Source organism: Cryptomeria japonica, chromosome 10 (assembly GCF_030272615.1).
Source record: "Cryptomeria japonica chromosome 10, Sugi_1.0, whole genome shotgun sequence".
NCBI lineage: Eukaryota > Viridiplantae > Streptophyta > Pinopsida > Cupressales > Cupressaceae > Cryptomeria > Cryptomeria japonica.
The window spans coordinates 9,993,633-10,009,585 of record NC_081414.1 but is presented as its reverse complement, the minus strand read 5'-3'; the positions used below and the strand labels follow the sequence as shown (position 1 = coordinate 10,009,585).

Below are 15,953 nucleotides of genomic sequence, written 5' to 3'. Positions count from 1 at the left end.
GCTAGGTTGTCTATAAACCTTTTGCACTCTGATTTTGGTGACTACACCTTGAAACTAGCAAGGACCTATCACTCAGTGGCCATACAAGCCTATTGGGCAACCCCCTTGCCCTACCTTCCTATTATAGTGGTATCAGATCTTATTTACAATTGGGAACAAGTAGCAATTTGGCAACCATGGTGACAAATGTAGAGCTAGCAAAGAAAATGGAAGACCAAGAAGAAGAAAATAGGTTACTCAGAGTGAAGCTAGACCTCCTAGAGCAGAAGTTGGGTGAAGTAGAAGTGAAGGCAGATGAAGTCAGCAATAAGATAGAAGGAATAAAAGACAGGGGTAAGCTATTAGCTATAGAGGATGAAATCCCTCTACTAGACCCTGTGATAGAGAATGAACCCTTTTTGAAAGCCTTGAAAGCTATGAGTGGGAGAACACTAGAAGGAGTCCCACTATTCAGTGGTAAAATGGACCTAGAAGTGGTCATGGAGTGGATTGAGGGGCTTGAGAACCATTTTGAATGTGATGGTGTGACAGGGGCCCAGAAAGTGAAGGTGGCTAAATCCAGGTTGAGAGGAGCTGCCTTAACATGGTGGAAGTTCATTCAGGATGAACGTGAGAAAGAGGGCAAAAAGCCCATAGCAACTTGGAAGGGAATGTTGTCCAAGATCAGAGAGACTTACATTCCAGAGGACTATGAAATACAACTTCATAGGAAAAGGCAAAACCTTAGGCAAAAGGAGTTAGATGTCAGTAGTTACACCGAGGAGTTCCAGAAGCTATGCCTTAGGTCAAAGATCCAAGAGGATGAAAATGTCAAGGTTGCTAGGTATCTCAATGGTTTGAGATGGAATATATAGGAAGAGTTAAGTTTGTTGTGCCCTACAACAGTTCAGAAGTGCTATCAACTTGCACTCAAGGTAGAGGAAAGGAGTAGGAAGAAGCAAGAGTAGCATAACAGAGGTAGAGGAAGAGGCAAAGATGGTAGAGGCCATCGAGGCAGTTTTGGGGGAAGACACATAGATCAAAGGTCCTAGGGAGAATCTAAGCTTATAGAGAAAAGCGGGGATTCTCAGAGCAAGCCCAACTATAGGGGTAGGAGATCAAGCAACCCAGGAAGGGGTATATCTAGTGGCCGAGGTAGAGGGTCTTACTTCTCCACAATGAAATGCTACAACTGTCAGAAATTGGGTCATCCTACTTATAGGTGTCCAGAAAAGCCTAGTTCTTCCCATGGAGGTGAAAAGAGAGTGAACTATGTTCAGGAGGAAGGAAGTAGTACAAGAACTCCAGCAATGCACCTAGCACTCGAAGATGGTGAGAGTCTAATGATGAGGAGAGTATTGATGCAAGAACCTCACAAGTGTGAAGTGTCTCAGAGAAGAGCATTGTTCAGGATCAAGTGCAAAATCTTGGGCAAGGTATGTAAGGTGGTTATAGATTCAGGCTCCACATATAACATTATCTCAGAGGAGGCAGTTAGCAAATTGAACCTACCTAGAATGAGGCACAGTGAACCCTACAAGGTAACCTGGTTAAACAAGGGGCAACATGTCCTAGTTAATAAAAAAGCATGGGTAGACTTCAACATAGGTGAATACAAGGATAGGATACTATGTGACATCCTTCCTATGGATGCTTGCCATCTACTATTGGGTAGACCTTGGCAATTTGACAGAAGGGCACACCATAATGGTGAACAAAACACATATTCCTTTCAAAAGAATGACATTGCCTACAAGATTTAGTCCCTTGGTGAAGAGACAGAGAACAATAAACCACAGGCACCTAAAGTGTTATTAGTCAATGAAAAAGAGTTCATCCAAACCATGAAAGAGGGAGATGGGATTGGTTATGCACTTGTAGTGAAACCTAAGGAGGCGAAGAAAGAAAAACAAGTTGAGATCCCACAAGAAGTGCAGCAAATTCTTGATAACTTTAAGGACATCATTAGTGATGGACAACCAGCAACATTACCTCCTCCTAGAGCCATTAGTCATTAGATTGACTTTATACCAAGAGCTTCTTTGCCAAAAAAAGCAACTTATAAGATGACTCCTGAACAGAATAAAGAGGTAGCTAGGTAGATTCAAGAGTTGTTGGATCAAGGATTAATAAGAAAGAGTATTGTATACACCTAAAAATGGTCTGAAGATAATTAATTAAATAAGCAATTATTTAATTAATCCCCCTCCCCAATTTAATTGAATTCACTAAGCATTTTGATTAAATTTCCCTTTTCATCTACTTATTAATAAATCTAAGGATTTATTAAATAGGTTCATTTCATTTCCCCCCTTTAATTAATTAATTCAAATTAATTAATTCCCTCCACCAAAATCATTTCTTCTAATTCCCTAATTAATTAAAACAAATCATTCATGAGTTGTTGAGATTAATTAGCCATTTTCCTAATATTTGAATTTCTAAATTCAAATTCTCCTAACTTCTACCATTCCTAAACCTAACCACTCCTAAACCTAACCCATTCTACCTACCACCTTGTCCCCTTTCATCCAACATCTTCTAGAACCTTTGTGACACTTGTCACTAAATGTTCCCTTTAATCCAACTCCCTTTGCCAACTTCCTCCAATTTAACCATTGATATCTTCAGATCAATCTCAACCATTGATTCATGCCAACTCACCCCTAGCCTTGGGAAATCCTATAAATAGACCTCATTTTGGAGCAATAAGGGTCCCAATTTGATTTCATCATTTGCATTGTTATTATAGGCATCTAGCTTATATTTTATCATTCTTAGCAATGTTATCATGCTCAATTTAGCTTAAATCTTAGCTTAATCATGCTATTCTTGCTAGATCATGCATTTTCAACATTCAAATCCTCCATCTAAGTGTAGTCAAGTCACTGGAATTCGCATACTAAGATCTGAGAGCAAAATTCATACTCGCATTTACTAGGAGGCAATAAGTCGATTAGCTATGGTTTTGTCTTCCATTGTTTCAATTTTCTAACCATTGCTTGTAATGATTTATTGAGTGCATTGTGGTTGCAGGTATAGGTACACTTCACAGAGCACAACAAGTATAAGTCCTTGTGCCGTACCCACTGTGTTAGCACCTAAGAAAGGGGGCACATGGAGACTATGCACAAACTCCAAGGCCATCAACAAAATCACAATAAGGTACAGATTCCCTATTCCCAGGATAGAAGATTTGATGGATTGTTTAGGGGGTGCGAGATATTTCTCCAAAATAGACTTAAAAAGTGGTTACCATCAGATAAGAATAAAAGAGGGTGATGAGTGGAAAACTGCTTTAAAAAAAAATGAGGGTCTTTATGAATGGTTGGTTATGCCTTTGGACTCTCTAATGCTCCCAGTACCTTTATGAGGTTAATGAATGAAGTATTGCAGGATTTTCTTGGTAAGTTTGTGGTAGTCTACTTAGATGACATTCTCATTTTTAGTAAGACTAAAGAGGAGCATTTGAAACACTTAACTATTGTTTTGCAAAGATTATCTGATGAGCAGTTAACCATAAATCTTGAGAAATGTGATTTTATGAAACAAGAGCTAGTCTATCTTGGTTTTGTTGTGTCCAGTGGAGATCTTAAGATGGATCGATCTAAAGTTGCAGCCATAACAAGTTGGCCAACCCCACAATCAGCCAGTGTAGTTAGAAGTTTTCATGGTCTAGCCCAGTTTTATAGAAAGTTTATCAGAGGGTTCAGTGAGATTTGTGCACCCATGTTAGATACAATAAAGGGTGGTCATAAGGTCAAATTTCAATGGACAGAAGCAGCCAATAAGGGGTTTGAGTTACTCAAAACTAGAGTTGCTACACAACCAATGTTAATCCTTCCTAGTTTTGATAAACTCTTTACTATAGAATGTGATGCCAGTCATCTTGCAGTAGGTGCAGTCTTGAGTCAGGATAATAGACCAGTTGCTTTCTTTAGTGACAAATTGAATGATGCAAAGAAAAAGTATTCATCTTATGATTTAGAGTTATATGCATTGGTGCAGGCACTCAAGAAGTGGAGGCATTACTTGCTTCCTAAAGTGTTTGTTGTGTATACAGACAACCAGACAGTCAGTTTCTTGAATTCTCAGGATAAACTCAACCATAGGCATGTGAAATGGGTAGAATACCTACAAGCATACACCTTTACTCTCAAGCACAAGAAAGGCCAATGTAACAAGGTAGCTGATGCTTTGAGTAGGAGATTGTTGACTATTCAAGAGATCCAAGTTAAGAGTATTGGTATTGATTGCTTTCAATATTTGTATCCTAATGATGATGATTTTGCTGATGCTTATCAAGTTTGTCTTGCTTTTGAGAATCATTTCCATAGTGAGTATGCTGACTATACATTGCAGAATGGTTTGTTATTCAGGGGAGGACATCTATGTGTTCCTAAAGGTTCCATGAGAGAAAACCTTATCCAAGAGAAACACAATGGGTGTTTGAGTGGTCATTTTGGTTTCAATAAGACCTTAGAGTTGGTTCAATGCTTCTATTACTGGCCTAAGATGCAAAGAGATGTCAGAAGGTATGTTGAGCAATGTATGATATGTCAGAAGTCCAAAGGTAATAGCACTAATGCTGGTTTATATCAGCCACTTCCCATTCCTTCTAGGCCATGGGAGTGCATCAACATGGATTTTGTTGTAGGTTTACCAAAGACAAAAGTAGGGTATGACAGTATCTTTGTGGTTGTTGATAGATTTAGCAAAATGGCTCATTTTATACCTTGCAAAACTACTAATGATGCTAGTCATATTGCTTTCCTTTTCTTTAAAGAAGTTGTTAGAATACATGGTTTGCCATCTAGCATTGTGTCAGATAGAGATGTTAAGTTTTTGGGTCATTTTTGGAAGACTTTGTGGAAGAAATTGGGTACTAACTTGTCTTTTGGCTCAACTTACCATCCACAGATAGATGGCCAAATAGAAGTGGTGAATAGAACATTGGGTAATCTACTCAGATGTCTCACCAAGGAGTACGGACAAAGCTGGGATCAGCTCATTCCATAGGTAGAATTTGCCTATAATGACAGTGTAAACAGATCCACTAGTAAGAGTCCATTTCAGATTGTTTATGGTATGCATCCAAAAGGTGTTTTTGAGTTACATGATGTGACTAACTTGCAACATGTTAGTGGGACAACAGAGGATATGGCACAGTCTCTAAAAGAGATCCATGAACAGGTTAAGCAGTCTTTGCAGGACACCATCACAAGAGTCAAGGCACGGGTGGATGCTTCGAAGAGGGATGTACAATTCATTGTTGGAGATTTTTTGATGGTGCATCTCAACAAGTCTAGATTGCAAAAGGGAGTTCCTACCAAGTTAAAGATGAGAATAATTGGACCTTGCAGGATTTTAGCTAAGTATGGTCCAAATGCTTATAAGATTGATTTACCTGCTGATATTTTCTTATCTCCTATCTTTAATGTTGCAGATTTGGTACCTTTCAAGGGGAAGCCTCTAGAAGAGACTCAGAGAGCTTCAGACATTTCACATTCCCTTTCTGATCTATCTCTCCCCTCTTCTTCTTCTCCCATTCCTGAACAGGTACTTGATTCCAGAATCATCAAAAAGACTAGAAAGCATGACTACTTTGAACATTTGATCAAGTGGAAAGATCAACCAGCCTCTGAAGCCACTTGGATACCTCAAAGTGACTTCCACAAGGCTAGTATTCCTCTCTCTTTTCTGCCCAAAGGAGTCACATGACTTCTTTGTCACTGGGGGAGTATGGTGCAGGAGCACCTAGGCCTCATTTCATCACAGGTTTGAGAGCAAGTTTGATTTTTATTAGTTTTAAGTTGGAAAGTTTGTCTAAGGTATTTTTGTGTTGTTCTAAGTTGTTTGGATGAGTTTTGAACTCATTGTGTGGTCATGTTTCCTGTTTTCATCTTTTGCTCAAAGTTGCCAGTTTGGAGTTGCCTGGCAAAATGTTGTCAAAAGTGAGTTTTCAGTGTGTTTTTGTTGTGACAAGTTCTTAGACATGTTTGGTATTTGGTTTTTAGGTGTGAATAGTGTTTTTAGGAGATTTGTAGTTTTTGAGATCAACCTTGCACTATCTAGGCATTAAAAGTTGTCATTTTAGACATGAAAGTGTCAAATTTGAGTGCTTTTGGACATGTACCTGTCCGTACAGGAGGACAAATGACTTGTAGAGGTATTTATTCTCTTGTTTGAACCATTGTAAGGGTTGATCATTCAGATATATCAAACATTTTGCAAGTTTGCACTACTTTTTACCTTGTTTTCCCTATGTTTTGACTCCATGTGAGCAGCAGTCCGTACACCTGCTGTACGTGGCCATATTGTTTTTGCATTTTTCAGTTCTCTTATGTTTCCTAAATCTTTTCCCTTTGGTGGCATTGAATTTCATTAAGTTTTGAGTTTTGTGCAAAATTATTTAGTTTTGACAGTTTCACTGCCTTGTCTAGGAAATTGGCAAGGATGCTTGACCAACTTGGCTTCTTGAAGCCCTAAATGTTCATGGCTTCCCAAGAACCAGTTGGTCAACTTTTAAGATATGTATATACATGTTTTTATTTCCAAAATGTAGGTGCAAGAAGTTTTGTGGCCATGGAGCCCTAGGCAAGTGTGCCATTTGGCTAGGGTCTTTGAGGAAGTTTGATGCTTTGCTCTTCTATAGCAAATGCATTCTTCAGATAATCAGACCTGTTTTGATCCTTAAGGTTGGATGTAAGGGTAAAGAGTCTTTCTAAGCTATAATGAGGATGATTGCATTTTCAGTTTGTGAAAATGATGTAAAAAACAATGAGTCACTATTTTGGAGTTGATTTCCATTCACTTGCTTACTCTCCACCATTTATTGGAGTTTGTAAAGCCTTGTACGTCCTTATAATTAATTGAAAATAAGAACAAGGAGTGGTATTTGACCTTGTCCATGGGTTTAAGATTTCCAAGATCAATTAATGATCTTTGAGGCAAAGTTGTAATGCCCAGCTGGCTGTGACAGTCAACTATGACTGATTTTTGCATTTTTGTTGAAGTTGTATATGTAATTTTCCTCTTCAAAATGGCAAGTATGAAGGTCAACAAGAAAATAAAGGTAGATTATTGTTAAAGAGAACAAACCAGACCTTTGGAAAATAATTTTAACAGTGGAAAGTGCAGGTCTAAAGTGGAAAAAACAGTGAAAAGGGAAAAGTGCAGTGACAATTAGTTGACAGTGAATGTTTCTTTGCTTTGTAATTGCCTAATGCATTTTGTGCAGGGCTAATATGATTTCTTCTTGTCACTAATTTTAGTCATGTTTACATGCTTCAAATTGTAATTGGTTCTCATGCAAAAATTGTGTTTGTAGAAAGCATGAATGAAAAGTTGTCAATGTTGCATACTCCTTATGAGCAACTTTTTGTAAAAACCTTGTCCTCTAACCTTTGGAGGTGTAAATTGGTTTATTGTGGCCTAATTAGCATGTGAAATGGTAGAACCAAGTTTGTATGGTTCACATTTTAGGTCTCTAACTTGTAAGTCAATTTTTGCCATCAAAACCCTTGAAAACCCTTCCTTTTGCACCCATTTTTGGGACAGTCATGGAGAAGGCCTAATGAGCCCTAAAACTTAGAAAATCCTCAATAAATCTCAAAAGGGTATCCAAATATGAAGTTATTTTTGTCTGGAAGTTCATCGTTGGAGCAGGGTGAGCATAAAACCTCAAAAGGAGGGCTAATTCCTTGTAGCCCATTTTAGGCCTAAAACTTGGATTTTTGTCAAATCGGGTATATAAAGGGAAGTTGTAAAGCATAAAACCCATAAAGACCAGTTTAAACAAGTTAATCTTGAATTCCTATAACACTTTGGGTGAGATAGACTCCAAAGCTTAGTTCGTAGCACTTGTGAAGGACTTCTACACCCCAAAACGTAGAAGACCAAAGACACCCATTGGGGGTAAAACTTGACACAAACTTGTAAATCAACAAATGGAGACCTTCTGCAGTCAGAGAATAGATCAAGATAGAGGAAATGAATTCCAACTAAGAGAGTAAGGAGTTAGACCACAAAGCCAAAAACTATGGAGTTTAAGCCCTTGAGAAACAAAGAAGTGTTTGACTTAGGGAGGTGGATCAAGGAGAGTTGCTAGGTTGTCTATAAAACTTTTGCACTCTGATTTTGGTGACTACACCTTGAAACTAGCAAGGACCTATCACTTAGTGGCCATACAAGCCTATTGGGCAACCCCCTTGCCCTACCTCCCTATTAGAAATTCAAGGATTGTGGCATTGACAAGAAGGATGCACAATCGGTCTACAATTTTTTAGACAAGCTTCTATCAAAATGTGGAGCCTTTGTTTCTAGTTTCCAAACCCATCGATTGATAGTGGGTAGTTCATTAATTACACAATCATTTGATGCATTCACAAAAATGTTGATGCTTGAGTTATCAAAGTTGATCAACATGGGGGATTATCAAGACTTCCAAGTCAAAAGATTTGGTGGCTAATCAAGGGAATCAAAGGAATCAAGAAAAAGGCAAGAACCAAAAGAAATCTAAGCCAAATCCATAATTGGATAGAACACAATCATATTCTCCACAACAAGCCAATTCTTCATCTTCTCCCAATAGAGGAAATTCATACAAGGAGAAGCCAACTTGTTCATATTGCAAGAAGTTGGTCATGATGAATATCATTGCCATACTAAGAAAATTGATGAGTTGACAAAAAACATCAAGAAGAACAACATCAATTTTCCATCCACTTACATGAAGGATTCATCTTCTTCCACTTACTCATAGTCAAAAGGAAAAGGGAAAGAATTTGTAGCAACTACAAGTTCTTTACATTAATGGATACTTGACTCAGGTGCCTCTCATCACATGGGTTCTACAAGAGAATAATTTTATTTATTGGAGCCATCTAAGGTACCTCACATTTTCATAGGCGGTCATACACAAATGGAAGTTGAAGGAAAAGGTTTGGTTGACATGGATGATGAAACATTTGAGAATGTTCTCTATGTTCCTAACTTGAGCACCAACCTGCTTTCAATCTACAAAATCACTCATTTTGGAAATGGAAAGAAAGTTGTTTTTCTACTTTATTTAGTTGTGGTCAAAGAACTTAAATATGATGCCTTGGTTGCAGTGGGACAAGCCAAACACTAGGCTTCACTCATTCTCCCACTTTGTGCCTCGATCTCCTTCTACAAGCTTGCTCACTTATTCATATTTAGAAAGTAAGCTATGACATGAGTGGTTTAGACATCTCAATTAACATTATTTTTAACAAATTATCTCCAAGGATATAGTCACAGGTCTTTCTCAAATCAACTTTTCAGATGGTGTATGTCTAGTTGTTCCATGGGTAAGCATCCCAAAGAGAAGTTGGATAAAGGGAAGTCTTGGAGAGCTTTGGAAGTTCTTAAATTGGTTCATACTGATGTAGCATGCCCATTTCCAATTTTGTCATTTATCAAGGCTCACTATGTCCTCACCTTCATTTATGACTACTCCCTCTTTAGTTGGGTCTACTTTCTTTGTCATAAGAGTGAAGTGTTTGACAAGTTTCTCACCTTCTTGAGGCTCATGTTGAGAAGTAATCAGGTAAGCAAGTCAAGATTCTCCACACAGATAATGAAAGGGAATATGTGAACAATAAACTTGTGTAATTTTATACTCTTCAGGGGGTTGGTATTCAACACTTAGTTGCCTACATTCCACAATAAAGTGGTGTTGTAGAAAGGAAGAATAGGACCCTTAAGGAGATGGCTTGCTACATGATTCATGCTCGTTCTCTTGGTCCTACATTCTGGGCATAAGCCATTGATTGTGCCACACACATCCAAAATCAGGTTCCCCACAAGCCATTGAAAGGTATGACTCCTTTTGAGGATTAGTGTGGTAGAAAACTGATTGTGAGACACTTTAGAGTTTTTAGCTCACCAGCTTGGGCACACATACGTTAAAATAAGTGCAAGGCATTGGAACCTCAGAGTAGGACTTGCATCTTTGTTGGATATCATGATGGTGTCAATGCATATATACTTTTGGATCTTGACACAAATGAGCTATTCATTGACAAGAGTGTTCACTTTGAGGAAAGATTTCTTAGCTCAGCCTCTAATTCTCCTCATCTTTCCTCCATAGTGGAATGTGATGATAGTGACTCAAATGATGATTCTAACCCAACTCTAATTTTTAGATTCACACCTTCACATGGTCCATTTTAAGTTGAGGATACTTGTCCTTCATCTCCTACAAGAATTCGTTGGGCTCGATAGACTCTTGAGTTAGTAGTTACTCTTGTTGGAGATCCTTTCGACACTCAAAGAAATCAGTTACAACATCAATATCTTCCACATGTTTACATTGCTAGTTCTTTTCACAATCCTTTAAGGAAGCATCCATAGCTAAGTGGGGTACAACAATGGAGGAAGAGTATACTTCCTTGATGAGAAACAACACATGGGAATTAGTTCCTCTCTATAAGGAGAGAAAGATGGTTTGATGTAAGTGGATCTATCAAACTGAGTATGCAACTAATGCAAGTGTGGATAAGTTCAAAGCTTGGCTTGTGGCAAAAGGTTTCTCAGAAGTTTCTAATGTTGAATATGTAGAGACCTTTTCCTCCATTTCTAAGATGAACTCCATTTTCTTGACACTTGCTATTGCAAAAACTCATGGTTGGGCTATACATTAGATGTATGTTAAGTCTAGTGCATTTCTTCTCGAGTATCTTCAGGAGGAGATTTACATGGATCAACCACAAAGATTCATTGAGGATTCTTCTTTGGTTTGAAGATTGAGGAAGTCTATATATATGGCCTCAAGTAGGCCCCTAGGGCTTGGTATGCCAAGATGGATTCCTTTATTCTCTCAACAGGATTCACCAAGTGTTATTTAGATCCAAATGTCTACATTTTGTGACAAGATTCCTCTCATTTTCTACTTGTGCTCTATGTTGATAACTTGATCATTATGGGGAGTGTTAGGATTTATAATAATCCCAAAGATACTGAGAGGGGGGCGGGTGGGGGGGTGAATCAATATCTAATCGATTAACAAATTTTCTGACCTTATTAAGTATTTTGCATTCCAAAACAGTGTACCGGTAAATAAGAATTAATGCAGTAAATATGAACAATAAAGACAACATAGAAAGCACACCATAACACAAGTTTTTTGGCGAGGAAACTCGGTGTGGGAAAAACCTCGATGGGATTTGTGACCCACAATATTCACTCACTGGCCAATGAATGGATATTACTTACAATAATGTGCTTGCACATGCAGGAAGGCCAACTACCTAGAGCTCACTGCTCAAATACAAAAGGAAGTCTCACTGACTTTCAAAAATGGATTATGAGAATCCAATATAATGTACTGCTACAATAAGCATCTGCTATGCCAGGTTCAATACCGGTTTAAGCTCATACAATAACCATAAACCCTTATACAAAATCTACCTTACTATTCGCTCTACATATCCATCATGTCTATCCTCTATCATGTGTATATCCCAAAATGATCTACAAGATCTCATACATATATATGAGTCTTATTACAATATGCCATGTCGGCTTACAAAAAGATATTAAATACAAAATACAATAATCAAAATCCTGTCAGCTAGGATGTCGGTAAACATTATTGTCGCTGCCGGTGAACTATCTGCCGGTGCTGAGTCTGCCGGTGCTGGTGCCTGCCGGTGCCATAAGATTGCAAGGTTGCCATCAATGAAAACACCTTCAATCACCTTTAACTACCATTAGAGTGTGCAATGCCAACAATCTCCCCCTTTGGCATTGATGGCAACACTCAAGAGAAAAATCCAAAATCTGTCCCAAAAATGAAGTCCAAAAATCTTACCAAAACTGTGTGCTCCCCCTGAGTAGATGATCTCTTCTGCAAGTCATTTTTCTCAGTTCTACTACTCCCCCTTTGACATCAATGACAAAGGTTGTAAAAAATCTGTCAAATGAGTGCAGTTTTTAGCTAGAACCTTGCAACCGGTTGGTTACAATCTGGAATAGGTCTGCTAATACCATGTTCAAACTTTGAGTATACCTGTTGCTATCCTTTAATGTTGTATCTATTCTCTGAAACTACCATTAGAGTGTGCAATGCCAACAGGGAGTACCTCATCCATCATTGATAGTATCAAATCTTCCTTACATGACATATTTTCTATGACCGACGGGCCTTTTGCACTACTTTCTCAAGATTGAGATCTCACAATCTTCTTTCAAGATCTCACTCTTGCTTAGCCCAAGCATGCTCTTGATATTATTGCTCAGTTCCACAATACCACTTTGCATCATCAGCTTGTTGGGAGCCTCATTTACTTGACTCACACATATTCCCTAATATTCCCTAATATTCCCTTTGCAGTTGGTATGGTTTCACGCTTTATGCAGGAACCACATGAGTTTCATTATAAAGTTGCCAAATGCATCTTGCACTACATCTAGGGTACACATCACTTTCATATTCACTATGTAGTAGGTACAAGACTTGGCTTGGTTGGGTATACAAACTTAGATTAGGTTTGTAATCTTGATGATCGTAAGTCCACTTTCAGCTACAACTTTCATCTTGGTTCCAACCCTATTTGTTGGTAGAGAAAGAAGTGACATGCTATTGCTCTCTCTTTGATTGAGGCTGAGTGTCAAGGGGCTATAAATGCCACCACTGAGGCTATTTGGATTCAGAATATTATTTCTAATTTTGCTTTCACCACTCCATGATCTATAGTCCTTCATTATGACAATCAAAGTGCCATTTAGATCTTGAAGAACTCGGTTCACCACCAACAGACCAAACACATCGAGATCCATATGCACTACATCAGGGAGATGATATAGGACCTGGTCATTGATTTGTAGTATCACCCTATAACAAAGCATGTTGCAGACATCTTTACCAAACCCTTCACTGATAACAAGTATCATCAATTGTGAGATCTCTTGGGGGTGCATGATGTTTAATCAAAGGGGTCAGTTGACTTCTCCATTCTCTCTTATGGGGGACTTTTTCCTCACTCAAAGTTTTGTCCTTCTCATTCTTCTTTGAGAGTTGTTGTGTGTTTTCTTCTCTTTTGGGGGGGAGTTTTTTCCCACAATTTTTTCTCCCTTTTTCCATTTGTGAGAGATTGCATTGAACTTGTACATGGGTAGCTATCCTGGCCTAGTTGTTGGGACCCTTCTTGCACTATTAGCTTGAGTCTTCATTCTCCTAAGTTGCACTTAAGGGGGGGTTTTGGTGTAATTTAAGCATTTTACCTTCCAGTTATTGTTTTCTAGGCCCTAACTACACTTAAGCTTACTTAGGAAATTGCATAGGAGTAGTTGGAGCATCTCCACTTTAGGTGGACATATATCACTTTATCACTTTATCATATCCAAATTTCGTGGTTGCACTTTTTCACCTTTGATGGGTGATCCACCTTTAGTGGTGTTATCATGTGATCATTTTTCTACTTTAGGTGGGTTGATAACTTTTTGTTCTACTTATCATGTCATGAGACAACGAAATTTGTCATTGTCTCATACAGTCACCTTGGCTATATAACCAAGGGGGTCTCCTAAGCATTTTTTGTCTAGCTTATTGCATCATTGTTGAGAATAAAGTTTGTTGTTGTCTCTATTATTCTCTCTTATTATTGTGCTATTCAATAGGCCTCTAGTTTTTGGGTGGCTATCTCCATAGCCATTTCTTACAAACTTTCCTCATTATTTAAATCCATTGCTTGTTAAGAAGATTGTGAGATTGTTTCCCTAGCATAACATGAACTACAATAAGACGAGTGATAGGTCATAATGACATAGTTAAAGTAATGCTTTGTGAAGGATGTCAAGGTTTTGGAATATTATCAAAAACCTTAATGGAAATGTTGGAGGAAGTAATATTAGAGGTGAGAAGGTGAATCTATTCAAGAAAATCAAAACTACAAACATTTAGGCAAAATGATTATTGATTAAGGTCCTTTTAATGACCATACAATTTATATTGACCTATTGAATCTCATAAAAATGAAGCTCAGATGACATAAATCTGATGTTCATCATATTCTAATAGATGTAGTAGATCAAAGTAGATACTCAAGGTGGCCTAGCAAAACTTTCTATAAATCCTTTAGAAGCATGTTGCAGTAAGAAGCTGAAGTTTGAATTAGCTTTGAAAGAGAGATCTTACATGAGAATCTAGATTTAATCCATCATGTAACCTATAAACTAGTATACCAAGTAAATAATTTATCTCACCCAAATGACTCATCTATTTAGCCACACAATTTTGTTAAGGGGTACATAAAAAAGTTCTTTGCACTTTCATATAATATATGTTTCACAAAATGGTTAAAATGTATAATTACAATATTTCCTCCATTATCTATTCTTAAACATTTAATTTTCTTGTCACTCATATTTTCAACCAATGCATTGAACAGTTGAAAAAATTCAAACACTCATCTACTATATTCATCAATAAAAATGAGAAGATACTTGGAGTAAAAAAGTGAAGGATAATTTAGTTCATATAAATCACTATGAATAGATTGTAGTGGAAATTATTATCTATGCTTTGCCTAAATCAAAAGAATCTCGATGGCATTAATGTAAAATACATTATTCACACCCACCTTTAAAGGCTGAAATCCTTTTTAATCTTCTAACCATGCCTTGTAATTCTTTATAATTTATATGCCCAAGTCTAACATGTCAAAAATTTTGACATATAATTAATTTTAAGCAATAAAAACATGAGAGAGTGAGCTCTTATTATTAATAAATCTAACAAATTTGAAGTGACAATCTTTATGATCAATTCTATCAATAACAATTATATGACTTAGGTATCTTCCATATCTAACAATAACTTGATCAAACACGACAACAAACTCACATCTAGCTTCAACAATTTTGTATATTGAAAGAAGAAATTACTCTTATTCTTTCAATTGATAAAATATATTTAAAGCCCCATTTTTACATTAATTATTCTTGCCTCTGAAACATGCAGTTTTATTCGATTTCCAATATTAACTTCTTGATCTGAATTCTTTTTGTCATAAAACTCAACAAATGATGATATATCCTTAATTATGTGAAATGATGCTTCTAAATATATTTCTCATTCCTTTAAAAAAAATGAAACAAAGTAATCCCTTTGAAAATAGATACAACATTTTGTTCAAAAGTTACCTATTTATTTTTATCTCATTTCTTGCAGAACATGTTTTCATTTAGCATTTATATTGTTGAGCTATCAACTCTTTTTTTCCCTTTATGTATTTTATTGTGAAGCTCCCAATACACTTCTAAAACTCACCTACAATGAAAATCACACCCAATCATATAAATACAGTTTTAATTTGTTGATTACAGGAGCTTTATTCTAAATTTAATCTAGCTTTCAGAATAATATTTTGTAGGGCAGCGGCACAGTCTGCATTTGCAGAACTGCCTTGATGGGGGACTAATAATATTAATGTGAAAACCCTGTAATGATTACTAGCTAGACATGAATATGGAGCGAGTCATAAACAGAAACAGTGATGAGAGATAAAGTAAACATAACTTTTATAACTGTACAGTTTGATCACATTTAAAGCTTGTTCTTACAAGAATTATAATCTGTTAAGATGGCAATTCAAATAGAAAAATTGAAAAGGTCTTGAAAGAGAAAACAAATAAAGTGTGATATCAATCTGCTGCACTGTATATTTATGTAGAATTAAGCCCATGAAAAGCTTAATAAGATATTTTACATAAATTGTTATGTTTCTCAATGAAACCTGAGGAAATCCTCTCTATTCAAATGGGTTTTCATTGACTGAAATGGGTTAAAAAAAGACTGGTGACTCAATGATAAGAGCACTTTAGCAGTTAATGAAAGGTTCTTGATTCAATTCTAATTGATCCGTTAAAACTTAAAAATGAAAGATCTTAAATTCATCTTCTAATCGATTAAAAAAGACTGGTGCTCGATTCAACTCTAATTGATCTGT

General features: G+C 36.9%; 1 protein-coding gene across 1 annotated transcript in view; it reads left to right on the top strand.

Moving 5' to 3' along the window:
• Positions 1-15,414, top strand: part of LOC131858743 (glycine-rich cell wall structural protein 1.0-like) — a 71,266-nt gene extending 55,852 nt beyond the window's left edge. The window contains exon 3 of the mRNA XM_059212188.1: positions 15,378-15,414. Within this exon, the coding sequence (XP_059068171.1) occupies positions 15,378-15,414 (37 nt within the window). The remainder of the gene's footprint in view (positions 1-15,377) is intronic.
• The last annotated feature ends 539 nt before the right edge of the window (positions 15,415-15,953 follow it).